Genomic DNA, 16,515 nt, shown 5'->3' with positions numbered 1-16,515 from the left:
GTCATTTTTATTAATATTTTGAATTAGCTTTTGTTTTTCAATTTTATAATTTCATTTTAATTTGAGTTAAAGTTACTTAATTGACTGTTTTGTTGTTCTTTTATTAAGTTTTCTTTTTCCAAATATGTTATTATTATATGTTATTATTATTTATTTATTTTTTAGGAGGAAAAATGTATTATATTTTTGTATTATATTTATTTTAAAGATTATTTTAAGTTTAAAGTTTTAGTTTAGTTAATTATAAACATAGTGTATCAAGAAATATGCACTAATGCCGTATTCAAACATCAACAACAAACGAAGTACTAATTAATTTAATTGTCTTCAAATGATAGCTTCTACATATAGTTTTGCTAGTATTTCAATAGTTTACTCTACTCTAAAACCATGCATCGTTTACCTGTACATACGTTTAAGTGACCATGTGCTAGTCCATTTAAAGAATAAAAACATGCATTACATCCCAAAACATCATGTTATCTAATGTAATACATCATGTTAGCTCAATTAAATACATTTGAAATACAAGTATATTAAAAACCTACTTTAAAACCAATCAAAGTAAGATTTGTTTTACAAAAATAAAACACATTGAATGACACTAAACGTGATTTTACATCAATGCATTTTTCTGACATGTGCTAAGCTATCTGTGTGCACGCATAAAAATACAAACGCAGGATGGCGGCAAAAAAAGCCATAAGCATTTTTGTAAAAATCATATTCATTGCATACAATTACATTCACCATCGTCCTAATAATGACTATAACCTATCATTACTACATATCATTATCATTAATATGATTTTGAACACAGGGGCTGAAAGCGCTAGCGTCTGCGTGGAGAAAGCCTGATTTAAAGCGTGACCGTTGTAATGGTGCTGTAATAGGCCGTGACTAAACACGCTCACGGGTACCAGCTCAGACACACAGAGAGGCACATTGCAGCGAGAGGGCTACGGCAGGCCAGCGCTGATCAGCATATAATTGCTGCCATTGTATTTGACACGGAGAATTAAGAACCAGCTTGGTGGCAAGATGTCCATTCGTCCCAATAACAGGGGACACGACATATGGAGGACAGACTGAGGAGACTAGACTGTAAAAATATACACGGAGAGTTGTTTGCGATTGGATTTTCGGATACTTTACAACCTGGGTCTTAAAAATCACTTTGCTGGTTAAACGTCTGTCCTATTAAATGATATTTTTTGGCAAGAATAAAACCGCTTACTTGACTTACGATTGCAATTTACAGTCAGTTATGTAAAGGTGCGAATAAAACCGCTCATTAAGCACAATAAAGCGCTTGTACATTGCATGCATAAATGATTAAATAATTAAAACATACAGAATTAATGATTATACACTATGAAGATGGACAGTTAACAAAAGGGTATGTTAACTGATGTGGGGTTTTTTTTATATACATCGTGTCTAAATCAATAAGACTATATAAGGTTGCTTCAGCAAAAGTGATTTTTAAGATTGAAGATGAAAACATTTCACAATCGAATTATTTCATTATTTCAGCCGTGGTGAAAATTTGTAAAAGTGCACATAAATGCATGCAAATAAGTTTTGTTCAGTGAACCAGAACTGCGAACTCTCAGATCACAAACCATGAATCTGAGATTATAAATATTTGATAAGATTATAACTATCTGCTTCTTGAGACGATATAAATGATAATTCGGCCCCCTCCCCTCACACACGCACACACACACACTCACACACTTTTCAACCGTTTCTTTTAAATTCTAAATCTCTTTTAAATCGCACGTTTCTTTCTTTCGCCCTTGTCCCTGTGACTCTTTTTGGTGACCCAACTCAAAGGGAGAGAAGCTATGTCTTTCCCCCCTTTACGTTCCTCTCATGCGACAGCTGAGCGAGTGAGTGTGTGGAGAAAAAAAAGAGAAAGAGAGGGAAAGAGAAATACAGCCCGGCACTGAATGACCTGACCACTGGTGACAAAGCAGGATTGGTCACGCTGGCTTGTGAGTAATGGGGCAAAGAGAAATGCTGTGTGCATGTGTGTGTGATTGTGTAGCTGGTGGTGTGTAATGATTCGCTTGCTTTGACGCCGTTAAACCGGTTCGGTCTCAACACCAGATGTAACACAACTAAGAGGAATCAAGCCATATGCACAGGTGTATTAAACTCTCCCACGCTGTCTCTGAATAAGTGTAATATTATCAAGCCTCATTTATGAAACGATATGCTGATAACATCTTGCAGCATCATTCAGGTATTAAAGTATACTCAAAATGCAAACTGTGCAAATGAGTGCACATGTGTTAATATTTTGGTAAGCCATCAAACAATTTTCATCGAAAAAGGACTACCATTTAAAGGTTTGGGGACGGCCAGATATGTACTGTTTTTGAAATAAACATTTATTTTTATATTTAAATGTTTTAAATTTGAAACAGATGTTTGCTATTTGAATATATTTTTGAATCAAATTTATTTCTGTGATAGATAATGAACTTTCAGTGTCACATGATTCATCAGAAATCAGTCTAATATTCAGATTTGCTGCTTAAGATACATTTCTTCAAGTTTAAAAACAATTTTAAGACCTAAAAATGCACCGATACGGAAATTTTGGCCTACATGATAACCAAAATGTATTATATTATTTAATACATTTTATTACACCCTCTCGTATAACTTGTAAACATGTTAAAGGCCAGATCTTTGAGTCATTCATATGACACCAAACATCAAGTGCGGTCTAAAACAATCTGATACAATCATTTGGAAAAAACGCAGGCCAGCTGTGGACAGTTTTATACAAGTTAAATATAAAATATGTTACAAATAATAAACGGAAACATAAATAACATTTAGCATGCGTTATTCATGCACACCAGCAATCGCCACTAACATTTTCTTTAAAAAACATTCGAATCCAGTTTATCGCATTAAAAATGAATTAAAAGGACACAACTTAGAAAGACAGAGAAGTGTTATGCTGCACATGAGCAACAGCTGATTTTGATGAATTTGGGCCGTGTGTAGTAATGAGCATATATATATTTATTGTATAAATGTGAGGGAGGTCGCATTCTCCACGGACATCCTTTAAGATGAGCCGCACATAGCAGGATTGTTATTCTCCCTCTTTGTCCTCAGCCGCTCCACAAGGCTCGAGGAAGGCACATGAGGGCCTGTCACAGGTACAGCAGAATAGGGATGGCTCCTCTAAAATAACCCTTGGCCCCATGCTTGATTGCCCCCTTATTGACACTCACTCTCAAGTCCACAATAGCGGTCCTCAGACACCGCTGAATAGACTAACTCCCGATGGCCCGCCTCCCAGCCACTCTCCCCCTAATCCAATCCCCCAACCTGAACCAAAGATGTCCCAGAAACCCCTTGTTCTTCTGTGGATTTGAGTCTTTGAGGATTGAATCCATCTGATTTATGAAAGTAAAGTAATGCAAGCACACCGAGACATGCACACATATTGAGAATTTTTTCCAAAATACGTTCGTAAATAGGGCATTCTGAGGACAATTTTGTTGTTAAAGTATACAGTAAAATCTTATGATTACAGAATATAAATGCTCTCAAATTCTTTACACGCATAGTAATATGGGCTATGTAATCACTGTCACATTCTTACATAGTAAAAAAAATCGTAATAATAATAATATTAATAATAACAATAATAATAAAGCGAATAATGCACTGGTAGCTTAGAGCCTTTATATATACTGCGTTATTAACGTAGTTTTATACTTGAATCTGATGAACATACTAAAGTGTGCAATTATTTTCAGGAAAGCCTCCCAGAGAATGTAGTTCCAGGCAGCTCTTTGGCCACATTACAGTCCCATATCACTTCTCCAAATGATTTCTATTATTTCAGAGGTCTTACAGCTATATATATACACGCTGTTAGTGAGGAAAATGAACTTAAAGTTCCACTGTTTTAGCTGAACACTTTTGAGAGATGAACAGACTCTGAGGTAATTCACATGCTTTCTCTCTCTCTCTCTCTCTCTCTCTCTCTCTCTCACACACACACACACACACACACACACACACACAGACACTTATAGCTTAGCTATTACCTGCATTTGTCAGTTATCAAGAGTCTCTGTTACTAGGCCTAAAATTACCTTTTTCAAATTAACGACATAGGCGTTGGATGAGTTGCGGAAGAGATAATAATACGCCCAATAGCATTTTAAGAACAAAAAAAATGGACAAATACCTTGAAATATATCAACTGATCGATGTCTTGAGGTGTGGCAACTGTAGTATTAATAGAATAATTGACTCTGGGCCACTGAATTATTAGAAAAATAATGCACACCTGAGGTGTAATGGGTGCATCACTACATTGGGTGTGCATTACTTTTTAATAATTCAACAGCCCACAGTCAATTATTCCTTACTTAATGCATTAATTATGCCTTGTAATACATATTATAATGCATTGTACTGTATCTACTGTATCTATTTATTGTTACACCTTTAACAAAGTTGAGACACATGAACAAGCCTTCAAATATTATAATGCATTTTTAACTTATATAAAATACATGATGTACATTATAATACATTTATAATTCGTAATAGGTAATAAAGTGTTACCAAAGTATTTTTCTTAAATTTCCATTTCCAACACAGCCAGCTCCATCACTGTTTTTTATTTTATTTTATTTTTTAATCGCATACGTTATATGAGGAAAACATCAACTTTATCAGGTTTTCAGATGAAGCAAGTTACCAGCATAATGCATGCAACTCGGTTCATTTAAATTGCAATTGTCCTCTTGGAATTTTCAATTAGAAGAAGAGCCAAGAAGAACTTAGCAGTGTCTGTGCTGAATAAAACTTAGATTACCCAACTTCAAATCCACTTCAGCACACTTGTGCCGCACTAAAGCATGTGAAAGTGCGCATAGAGGTAATGACGGGCCTTAATTAGAAACTTTACTTTCCCATCATGCTCCTCTCCTGCAGATTAACCCCTGAACAATTCCAATCAACAACCACAGTCACAATTGACTTGCATGCAGGAAAGCCTCTACTCACACTCCTGGTGTCAATAGAGGGATCCCATTAGATACAATGACTGTGTGCTTTATAATGGGACACAAGCCAATTTTAAAGCCGTCTTCTTTGTCTAATCAGGACCGGCTCACTGTCATTAGTTTCCACTCTGTGTGGAAGAATGGCTGGAGTCAGCTGAAGACTCCTCAAGGCTCTGTGTCAGTCTAATGAACTGAGGCTCTTTGTGGCCCTGTTGGGTTTATTATTGGGTTCAGAGACCAAGGGAAAAAAAGAAAGTGCTTCAAGAAGGGTTGGCCAGCCAACTGCTCTAAAAACCCTTCCACTGCTGCTGTTTACATAAGATTGCAACACAATATTGCTGCTATTACTGCTAGAAGTCACTGAACAAATACAGCTCAGCTTATTAAATGATAGTTTTGGTTATATGTGAATAAATTTGAGAGTCTATCATTTACACAATTTTGTTTAACATTCCATGTTTCTCTATTCATAATTAAATCTAAAAAGTACATTTCTAAATAAATGCATATAAAGTATGCACCTTTTCATGGTATGTTTCTTTTGCATTTTTTGAACATCTGTTCAACAGTGTATATATAAACACCACTGGATTTTTTTTTCTTTTTCTGTCCGTTTATAAAAATTCCCACTAAAATGTCATTTCAACTAAATCTCAAATTACAATGTTGCTCAAAATGTTCAGGTGGTTCATTTTTTTGTCAGTCAACAAGACTGACTGCATATATTAAGATTGAAAAAAAAAAAAAAAAGTAGTAAAAAAAAAAATATTGCGAAATATTATTAACCTTTTAAATTGCTGTTTTCTATTATTTTTTTAATAGAACTCTTATTGACGCAAAACATTTTAACAGTAGTGTGTGTTTTTTATGTAACATTCTCTGATTGACATTATTCTTTTTTTAAACCAGCTACATTACAGCTCACAAAAAATAAAAAAATAAAAAAATAAACCTTCTCAAGTGATATTTTCCTCAACTTCTCCTGTTCACATTACATGCACACTAGAAAAAGAAACATTATTAGGGTCAAAACTGTTGGGATAGTCTTTTTTCAGTTTCAGTTCTGATGTGTCCTTCATATAACAAAAATAAAATCAAATCTACGTGAGCTAAATGCTTCAAGTTGAAAAAACACCCACATATGCAGCATCTGATTCAGGTTGTGCGCCGCTAACGTTGTGTGAAGACAACATAAAGACAAATATCTATCTCAAACTTCAAGCTGAAAGGGAAATCTGCATTAAATCAAGTACACAAAAAAACCCCACAAAGCTCACTTCATGTGCTTTGAAGCGCATACGCAACTCTGCACTACAAAAATCACTTTAAAAATACTAACTTAGTATCAGAACTGCAAACTAAAAGTCCTCCAAGTGCAAGTTTACGAAGTTTACAAAGGCAAAGTGTGTAGTGTGAGTGTAGCAGGTTGTTCTTGTGTAGCACCATTCATCTCCACAGAGAGGCTGTTCTCAATCCTCTCAGTAAATGTGTGAGAACATGCAATAGCCTCAGACGTATTAGAGAATAATTACACTTGCGCTCTGATGCACTGCCATTCAGGCAGGCCGGACAATATTTCAGGGATTAGAGATGTCAGTGCCACGGGCATCTTCAGAGAAATCAGAGGCACCAGGCTCACATTCTTATGCAAAAGCAGGGAAGTGTTTGGATACTTTGATACAACCCCAAAAATCCCCCCCTCAAGCCCCACACACACACACACACACAGCCTTCAAAAATCTGTTCAATGAGGCCGAGTACACAAAGAAGAGAGAGACAGATGCTCTGCTGAAAGAATCCGCAGATAAAAATATCATGAGAAAATCATCACTATCTATCACTCATTCGTAGGATTGAGCACATGTTGCTTGTCTTGCTTGTTTTAGCATAAAAATCACGCTTTCAATGGTTGGTTCATCTATAAATGAAATCGGACTATTTATGCATGTACGCATTTATTCATTTATTGTTGAGGTGTGATACAAAATTAGAATTTCTGCATAATAAGATTCTGCATAATTTTTAAGTAGGTGTTAAGTATATATATATATATATATATATATATATATATATATATATATATATATATATATATATATATATATATATATATATATATATATATATATATACTTAATACCTACTTAAAAGGTGGTGTATATATATATTCATCCTTATTTGAATGCTAGTTATTTTGGCGAAAGCCATATAGTTTAATGAAGAAATATTGTTCATATATTGCAAATATATTGCAAAGTATTGTTTCTCACAGATGATTACATCATGAAGTGGTGTAAAAGTTAGATGAGAACATTGGACACAGCTCATAAAGTTAACTAAGTTTGCCTCAACTGAGACTCAACTGTGACACAACGGTCAGCTTGCCTGTCTTAGATCAGCGTCGCTTTTGCTTCCAAACTTCTGTGCATTTCAAGCTCCATGAAATCTCCTTCCCTGTGTGTTTAGAGATGCCAATGGGAAAGTATTTGGGGTGAGCTGAGGTCCAGGACACATGTTGACCTGGAAAAGAAAAAAAACAGCACTGATAATTCGAACAAATCGTCTACTTGGATAAAGGTGGATAAAAAAAACTTTCTTTAGAAACATTAGAGTCATTCTATTTAGCTCTGAAAAATATCTGATTTTGGACCTGGTACACTTGTTCACACCTGTAGACGTGTATTGTATATGTGTGTTATGATAAAACATCATTAGCTCAGTATAGAAACTATAGAAGTCATGGACAGTGATAATACTTTAGATATATATATAGATAGGTATACTGTTACATGGTATACTAGGAATTTCTAGTACAAAAAAGACAACTTTAAAACTTTAGAACAAATATACGGTATCTTGGAAATGCTAAACAAAAATTATGGAAGCTTCTGAGAATGAGTCAGAATTGTGAAACAAACCTGAAATTGTAAGAAAAGTTGCTATTACTTTTTTTTTTTAATATTTTCATTCTGTGGCGGAAAAAGAGCAAGATGCAAACTCAGAATTTAAAGAAAAAAAAAGACAGTTGAAACTCGGAATTGTGTGAAAAAGTCAAATTCCGATTTAAATCGGCCAATCAAGCACTTTCAAACATAAAAATATCACACAAAAATTAATGTGCACAGTTATACCTAAAAACAGTAATATTTAGAATTGGTCTCTTTTTTTGTGGTATAAAATTGTGACTAAAAAATATCAGATTTTTTTTTTTTAGTGTGTGGTGGAAGTGGACTTAAAAACCTTTGGACTTAAATGCATTTTTTTAAACTTTAAACATAGGCCTACCCTACCCTACCTAATGACCAGTGAAGTCTTGTAACCCTAGAATCACTGAGGCCAACGAGTAAAGCGTAACAAGATCAGTCAATAAAAACTTATGTCAGTGCACATGACCAGTTTCGTGAACATGAATGACTGTTGTGCTTTAAAGCAGGCAGAGCTTTGGTCACACTGGGGTCCTGCCATCAGGGGGCTGCCCACTGCTGTGCCCGAGTGCAAAGTCAGTCAGAGCTCATTAGTACCGTTTGCCTGATTAAAGTACCTGTGCACGAATCCAACGGCGTGCGCTGACCGAAGGGTTCACTACGGCTCAAAATCGCCCGTATCCTGGTTCAAAAGTTCACATCCTCTTCCATTCAAAAAAAAACAAAAAAAGACACTTATCGTTTCAAAATACTTTTTCTTTTGTGGCACAGGTAAATGAAAGTGGACGGCGTATAAGACAAGAAGATCTGAAGCTTGCTACTTGCAAAACATCCTTCCTCGAAAAAAAGTAGTAGTTTTTTTATAAAGTAAAAAAAAGTAAGTAAAATAAATAAACAGATTATTTCAGTCGTTCTACATCATTAAACATTTACAACGTGTTACCAGCTTTTGCTTTAAAATTTACGTGAAACATTTTTCAGTGAAGATAAACCTATAGATAGATAGATTTTGCAAAGTTCTATGCCATTAAGCAGGTATAACTTATTTGAAAGGACAATCAAGCACACATTCACGAAAAAACACTGAAAAGGCAAAGCTTTCCTGCTGTTATGCTAATGCATCAGAGCGCTCAGTGAGAATTATATGTGAATTAAATGAGGCTTTCTGGGTTTTTTTTCCTCTAGAAGGTAAAGCAGGGGAGATTAAGGCGCCGTGGCCAGCCAGCGCTCTGCGGCTCTGACAAAACGCAGACTGACATAAGTACCCACACTCGCTCAAAATCCGATTAAATGTGTCAGCGCAGAGCGGGCAACAGGAGCTGGAGTCCCTCTGTCCTTCTCTTAAAACGACTTTCCATTTCTCCTGGGCCTCATCCATACAGACTCACACACACTAACATTACCACCTACCTGGACACAGTTCACAAGTTAAAATCGGAAACTGTTTCAGAGGTTTGAAATGTATTTGGCAGACGCTGCCTTTTCAATCCTGCTCAGTGCATTCATTAAAACTTTAGTTATTCTGTTGGGATGGAAGCATTATTAACGGATTAATGTATATATATATATATATATATATATATATATATATATATATATATATATATATATATATATATATGTTGAGATGGAAGCATTATTAATGAAGAATAAAATATGAATTTCTGTATATACATATACAAATATATATATATATATATATATATATATATATATATATATATATATATATATATATATATATATATATATACACACATATAATCATTCAAGTTTTAAATAAAGTGAATTTTATAAAGTAATATACTAATATATCAAACAGATTCTACTCTTGATTCTACAATTGATTACAAAGCAATGACATACTGAATTAAACCGAAATTTTGAAGTGGAAAGACCGAAACGCTGCAAATCCAATGATCTTTGTTTTCTTTACAATCATTTATGGCTTGCAGTGAGAACTTTTTCAGCATTGTAGCCACTTAACATGCGTCTACGCTGTCTGAATTGTTCAAATTTAAGCGTCCATAATGTAAAAAAAAAAAAAATCAAAGTCATACTCTATCAGGAATATTTTGTCATCAACGAGCAATTAAATTTGCATTCAGTCATGGACAAAAGTTATGCACAAAAGATCTGCTTCAGGGAAGGCCTAAGCTGTCAGCGAAATTTTAAAAACTGGCCCGTAGAACAGTGAATAGCCAGGCTTGTTCCTGTTTTTGAGTCTGGAGAACAATAACTCCATGTAAAGAGGATTATAACAGCACCTGTTATGCAGCCAGCCAAATAGGAGGGACATCTGAATTTAATAGTCTCGGAAAAATTGTCTCTGCCGTCCCAGTCCTTTCTTCATCCAAACCTGCAGACACGTCGAAGGGTGACAACCAATGGAGGGTTCAAGACTGAAGGCCAAAGAAAAAACGTTAATCCCTGCTGTGACCAAACGCGGGTTGGCTGCCTGACATATCAAAGAACAGGTGGACCGAGACCAGGCGTACTAAAGGCTTTGTTCAATAGATGTGTGGTTTTTGTAGGGTTATGTTAAATGCCGAGTTAATATCGATTTAATGCTTGTCAGCGTTTCTATATATTTTTTGGGCAATGCAAATCCTCTGAACGCTATGAAAGATACGAAAAAAAATGGCCTGCTATATCATCTGATCATTCGCAATGCATCTAGCTTGTATGGAATGAAACTTCAAAAGCTGAAATTTTGTTAAACGACTGATGCACTAATGAAGCGCGAGAAAACCGAAGACTTCCTGTTTGTCCGAGCCAATGTTTTAAAGGAGTAAACACTCAACCACCTGCCAGACCCAACACCCTGTAAAACTGTCCCAAAAGAAGCCGTCATGCATGTGTAATATATTTACTCAGCCCTTCTCTTAACTAGGCAACACTGGTGCCAGATAATGCACAAGTTAATCTATTTAGTATATTGTTGTGAAATAAGGGAACTGTGTAAAGAATCTAGACGGCACCGTAGCTGCTCCCCTCAACAGTGTCTGCACTTAAGTCGAGGTGTTCCGGAGGGGGATAATATCTTGGAAATGTGCATTTAATGGGTTTAATCAAATCCCACCAGCTGTTTTTAGCCTTTGCTAAAAGGAAAAAAAATGTGCCAAGCTTCCACAGCTATTAGAAATTAGCTTCGGTCATCGAGACTAAGCCATGTTTCCAGCTAACCATCTGCTAGTCTGCAACAATAGAAGGATTTTCCTGAGCAAAGAAATATGGAGTTATAAAAAAAAAATTAAACATAATGGAAAAAGGCTTTGTTTTGTTAATTTGCCTCATCACTTTTGCTTAAGGTGCATTTAGAGTGCGTTTGTGTGTGTGTGTGCGCGCGCATGTGTGTATGTGCGTGTCTAAAAAATAAAATAGCTGGTCTCGACAAGTTATAAAAACAAAAAAAATGTTTCGTATTTAGGAACGGAATTGGTCTTTAGTATTTTAAAGTATTATAAGAGGTCTATGGGAAGTCCTTATAAATATACAGGCAACCTAGGTTAAAGAAAAGTTTACACAGTTACAAAAAATATTCATAAAAAGTATCCTATAGCTGTGGTAAAAGAATAAGCATAAATTTAAGGCATGTATATGATCTTGGAGACAATTTAGAGCCCTTTGATAGTTCGATATAGTAAAACTGTGAATGCTAAACATTAGTAATGCATGAAAAGCCTTTCTTTTTATACCCATTTAGCTTAGCCCGTTTACCTTTATATCTGATATTTACATAAGAACTGTTGAACTTGAAATAAAACTGCATTTGAAGATGATAAAGATCAAAAGCACGTTTATAAATGAATATTACATTCAAGATAAGATCAATGAGAGGCATTAGAGGCCCATCTCTTATGCTTGACTGCTTCAAGAGTTTATGCCCCGAGGAGTAAAACCTCCACGCTATAAAGCCAACGCATGAAACTTTCAAGTCTTTTGAACACATGCAGTTTTGGGAACTGAAAATAAAGAGTGCTGAAAGAGTTTTAAACCAAGGGGTCTTGTAAGTAATTATTTTATTACTGCCATCTTTTTACAACATTAAGCGCGTCTTCGTGAACCGACAGGACCGAGCCTAAAATACGAAACTTTTTTGAGTCACCCGTTCACGAGCGTGTATCTTGCGCGTGTCCGGTCTCTCGCCTCAGTTTAAACGCGCCTCTTACGCATGCGTTTCAAATCACGCACGCACTTTTATTCAAGCGGTTAAACTGGCAGAGTAAGCCCCGTCGTCTATAGAAACGGAGATCGGTGCGTTTGTGTGTCAGGGATCTTTGTGAGGGTAAAAGAAAGCCAGGCGCGAGCAGCTGAGGGTGACAGTTCACGGTTCAAACGGGGCTGCACACGTCTCGCGAGCGTGTGTTAAAGTGAGGCCCCGGCAAACGTGAATGAAGACTTGGCCGGTATCAAACACGGGGGATATATCTAACACATCTGTCATGGCGATTCAACCACAAATCCATTTAAAGCTGTACTCCGTGACTGAGCCCAGATTGGATTTCGGTAGAAGTATACAGCATACAGCATAAATGATTATTAAATGGGGGTTTAATCGGGAGGTTCTTGACAGCTAAAGGAACGGCATAAAACAGGATAAGAACTGTTATTATAATGCAGGCAATGCGCATATAGTCCGAGGGACATGAACCTATTTTATTTTAGATTTTGCGCAAGGTTTCCAAAATAAATCTCTATCAATTCTATTTTTTTTAAAGTCTATATTTACTCTATAGTTTATGTTAAGACTATATTTAGTCACTGATATGCAATGCAAAAAAAAAAAAATAATAAAATAATAATAACAACAATTACGCTACATTCACATTGTGTGGTAAATTAAAATACTTTTGCAGAGGAGTAGCCTACATGCATTTCCAACACTAAATGCATGATAAATCTCGCTTGTGCTTTAAATAAATAAATAGTTTGTCCATATGCAAAATTTATGACCACGTCTTCTTTGTTAAGCGGCATGGCCTGGCCATTCAAATCTTATGAAGTCTAATCCAATCATAAATTGCTCTATCGGACCAATCAGGCACCTCCGAGGCATCATTCAATGGGACTCAAGCGGAGGACTTTATTGAGTCTCATTGTTATGGCTGTCAGTCCTCAAAGGACCCTTACAGAGGCCTAGATATAAAGGACCCCTTCCCAAACCGACAGGGTCCAGAAGCAAATCGCCTCTCGTTCAGTTCAGAGCTTGGCAGAAGAGACTTTTCTAATCCTAACAGGAGTAACCGCGTCGTCTTATTTCGCCTTAAAATAGCCGGGACAATGATGATCCCCAGTGTTATCGCGCCACCTGCGATATATTCAGCGTTTATGCGTCCTGCGGCGTCGTTGCATTCACCTTTCCCCGCTCACCCGAGCTTTCTGGTGGAGGACCTCCTGCGCATCAACAGACCCGGCGGTTACCTGAGCCAAGACGCGCGCTCGCCGTGCGCCTCCCCTCCTACTTCAACGCCTCTTCCCATCCCGGATAACTCCAGGCTATTGGACAGAGTCAGCCCCTGCATGACGGAGAAACGTGGATCTTGCTCCCCAAAAACGTCAATGTCCAGCAAAGATCCAACCTACCTCAAGTTTGGGGTGAGTGCCATCTTGGCACCATCGCCAAAGAAAGGTGAGAGTTTTGTTTCATCCTAATATCTCCACGAATGACGGCAAACCATCACTTCATCACTAACTTCCGTTTTCGTTTCTGTTTTTAGCCGCATCTCCTCCGTCGGTTCACGGCATGCATCCCAAAGGATTCTCGGTGCCTTATTTTGACGGTTCATTCTGCCCTTTCGTCCGTTCCTCGTACTTCCCCGGTGAGTATTCATATTGCACGGTCTCCTTAAAGCCAGCACTGCGAGCAGGAACAGAATTAAAAGTTCAGCTTAATCGATTGCCAACGTGAGGCTTCTCTCCGCTTTAAACCACCAGCGCTTTTGGCGCAGGTCTTTCCCACAGTGAGGGAGCATTTCGGCCTGCTGACTGCCAACAATGCCGTCAGCACCATGACCAATCTGGTCAGCTCCCTCCGGGGCAAACCACCCACAAACCCGCCAGAGATAGACTTTTAACCAGCGACAGAGGGGCGTTTACCAGTCATGGACTAATTCGCCCATTAGGAGCCATTGAGCGGTTTCAATATTCTCACAAGACCACATAGAGCGCGATTGGTGTTTGTGGAAAGAGTTGCGAAAGAACAATATCGAGAGCTGCGCGTTTAGAATGGGGAGCGAGAAATCAGAAAAAATCGACAAAATCGCCGACAAAAAGCGTTGAAAATGCAGCCGCAGTTGCCAAAAAATCAACTTCAGCCGACTGCGCGCCGGACACGCTCCGCTTGGACGTGCTCCACACAGGCTACTTCTCAACAGGCTATTTAAAATACGGGCTTAAAATGCTCTTTTGAGGCATTAAATGTCTGTAGACCGCTCTTTCATCGACGCCAAATAATAATAGAGCACGACTCTTTTCACCGCGCGCGCTGAATGCCTTAACAAAACAACTTGAGCGCTCTCGATTGCTTTTCGTGTTCATTTAATGAAAGTTATTTGAGGGCAAAAAACGCGGTCCCCGGTCATCAGTATTCCGGCATGCAGTTGCGTTCGGTTTGAAAGTGTAAATCTCCCTTTGTGGCAATAATATATGGCCTTAGCCGTCTGTCCGGAGTCTTTTCTCAGCCAGTTCATTACTACACAATTACCGTTCACGGTATATTAACTCCTCTGTCCTTCACCGGGAGGCCAGCAGAAAAGGATACTCTGCCTTTTTACCATACCAATGCAGCGTGGATCCGGCCCATGTGCTAATTAGTCACCTCGTGCCATTTCACTCAAGAGAATAAATTCGAAATAATGATTATAACGAAGAAAAGATTTCTTTCTCCCCGATCATTCAGCACTCTGGATCGTCCCTGGGAAAAGCGACACCCGATTGCCCTTAGTAACGCGACGTTAACTTTTAGCCTCCAGGGTGAAAAAACGAAACATGAATGTGCGCGTTTACCTCACGTACTTGTCTCCCGCGACAGCTCCTTCATCGGTCGTACCCATACCCGGAACTTTTTCCTGGCCGCTTGCCGCGAGAGGGAAGCCCAGAAGAGGGATGCTCCGCCGGGCGGTGTTTTCTGACGTGCAGCGCAAAGCTCTGGAGAAAATGTTCCAAAAGCAGAAATACATCAGTAAGCCCGACAGGAAAAAGCTCGCGGGGAAACTCGGCCTGAAAGATTCGCAGGTGAATATACTGGTGAAAAGGGGGAAATATTAAAGGCCTAGTAGTGATTGTATAAAATAATAATTAGGCCTAAAACTGTGTTTTAGAGAAATGTGCACGTTGTTTGCAATGCGAACATGCATTTACAAACATGCATAAACATGCATTTACAAACATTTACAAACATGGATTTACATGCACTACAATCATGCATTTACATGCATTTCCAAACATGCATAAACATGCATTTACAAACATTTACAAACATGCATTTACAAACATGCATAAACATGCATTTCCAAACATGCATAAACATGCATTTCCAAACATGCATTTACATGCACTTACAAACATGCATTTAAAAACATTTCCAAACATGCATTTCCATGCATTTCCAAACATGCATTTAAATATCAAATAATGTAGATATTTTTATTTATTTATTTCATGCATCTTTACTAAGATCCGGCCGTTAACCACGACATCTCTTCAAACAGGTCAAAATCTGGTTCCAGAACCGGAGAATGAAATGGAGAAACTCCAAGGAGAGGGAGCTGCTGTCTTCCGGCGGCTGCCGAGAGCAGACCCTGCCGACCAAAACGAACCCCCACCCAGATCTCAGCGACGTGGGCAAAAAGTCCTCCGAGGACGAGGAAGACGAAGACGACGCGTGCGCCACGTCTCGTTTCTGCCTGTCTTCGACGCGCGAACTTTCACACAGCACCGATTCCAGCATTTCGTTCAAACACTCGGACTTTTCTGAATCAGAGGATGAGATAACGGTTTCATAAGCAACTTTAGCAGCCGCGTAATAGCTGGTTCACGCCGTAGACACGCTTTGGGTTTCACCGGCGTATGATTTCACTTCTGCGTTCGTAGCAAATCTTTTCCGCATCACTTTATATTTGGAAATTCTTCCGCAAAATGAGTTCGCTGTCTCGCACTGTACAGTATTTTGTACAAATATTTTTGTATGGATATTTTATACCGACGATTTTGAGTTTTAGATTCTTTATTAAAGTTGTAGACGTATGTATAATTTATACGAATTTATCTCTTTGTGACACATTGTATGCATATGTATATGTTGGAAATGTTTTGTATTGTTTGCAAATAAATTGTAAATTTCATTGCCTCTCTTTAGAGTGGTTGATTAGGCCTATGAATAATTTGCGATGGGAAAATAATAACAGGCCTACTTCAAAATGTAATATTTAGGTGTCAATTACAGAATGCAATTTCTAAATAAAGTAAAATCTCAGTGTTTTGAAGTGGGGAAAAAATGCTTGGGTAGATATTGACCTCACCAGTTTTTAATCCTC

General features: G+C 37.7%; 1 protein-coding gene and 1 long non-coding RNA gene across 2 annotated transcripts; one reads left to right on the top strand and one right to left on the bottom strand.

Annotated features, from left to right (window-relative positions):
• Nucleotides 1-7,237: 7,237 nt before the first annotated feature.
• On the bottom strand, nt 7,238-13,474 carry LOC122348275. The gene is made up of 4 exons (XR_006251297.1): nt 13,338-13,474; nt 10,246-10,380; nt 8,596-8,682; nt 7,238-7,574 (listed from the first exon to the last, which is right to left on the bottom strand). It is a non-coding gene; the product is annotated as an uncharacterized LOC122348275 (long non-coding RNA).
• Nucleotides 12,782-16,323, top strand: dbx1a (developing brain homeobox 1a). The gene is made up of 4 exons (XM_043243586.1): nt 12,782-13,610; nt 13,699-13,800; nt 15,012-15,214; nt 15,691-16,323. The coding sequence occupies exons 1-4, from the start codon at nt 13,262-13,264 to the stop codon at nt 15,982-15,984; spliced, it is 948 nt and encodes a 315-aa protein (XP_043099521.1). The 5' UTR covers nt 12,782-13,261; the 3' UTR covers nt 15,985-16,323.
• Nucleotides 16,324-16,515: the final 192 nt, after the last annotated feature.

The sequence above is a fragment of the Puntigrus tetrazona genome, chromosome 7 (assembly GCF_018831695.1).
Source record: "Puntigrus tetrazona isolate hp1 chromosome 7, ASM1883169v1, whole genome shotgun sequence".
In the NCBI taxonomy this organism is placed as follows: domain Eukaryota; kingdom Metazoa; phylum Chordata; class Actinopteri; order Cypriniformes; family Cyprinidae; genus Puntigrus; species Puntigrus tetrazona.
This window is presented reverse-complemented; position numbering and strand designations above follow the sequence as displayed.

Coding starts and splice junctions, on each gene's coding strand:
- dbx1a (XM_043243586.1), top strand. CDS start 13,262: ATGATGATCCCCAGTGTTATCGCGCCACCTGCGATATATTCAGCGTTT. Junction 13,801..15,011: donor CCGTTCCTCGTACTTCCCCG/GTGAGTATTCAT, acceptor CTCCCGCGACAG/CTCCTTCATCGGTCGTACCC. Junction 15,215..15,690: donor TCGGCCTGAAAGATTCGCAG/GTGAATATACTG, acceptor CTCTTCAAACAG/GTCAAAATCTGGTTCCAGAA.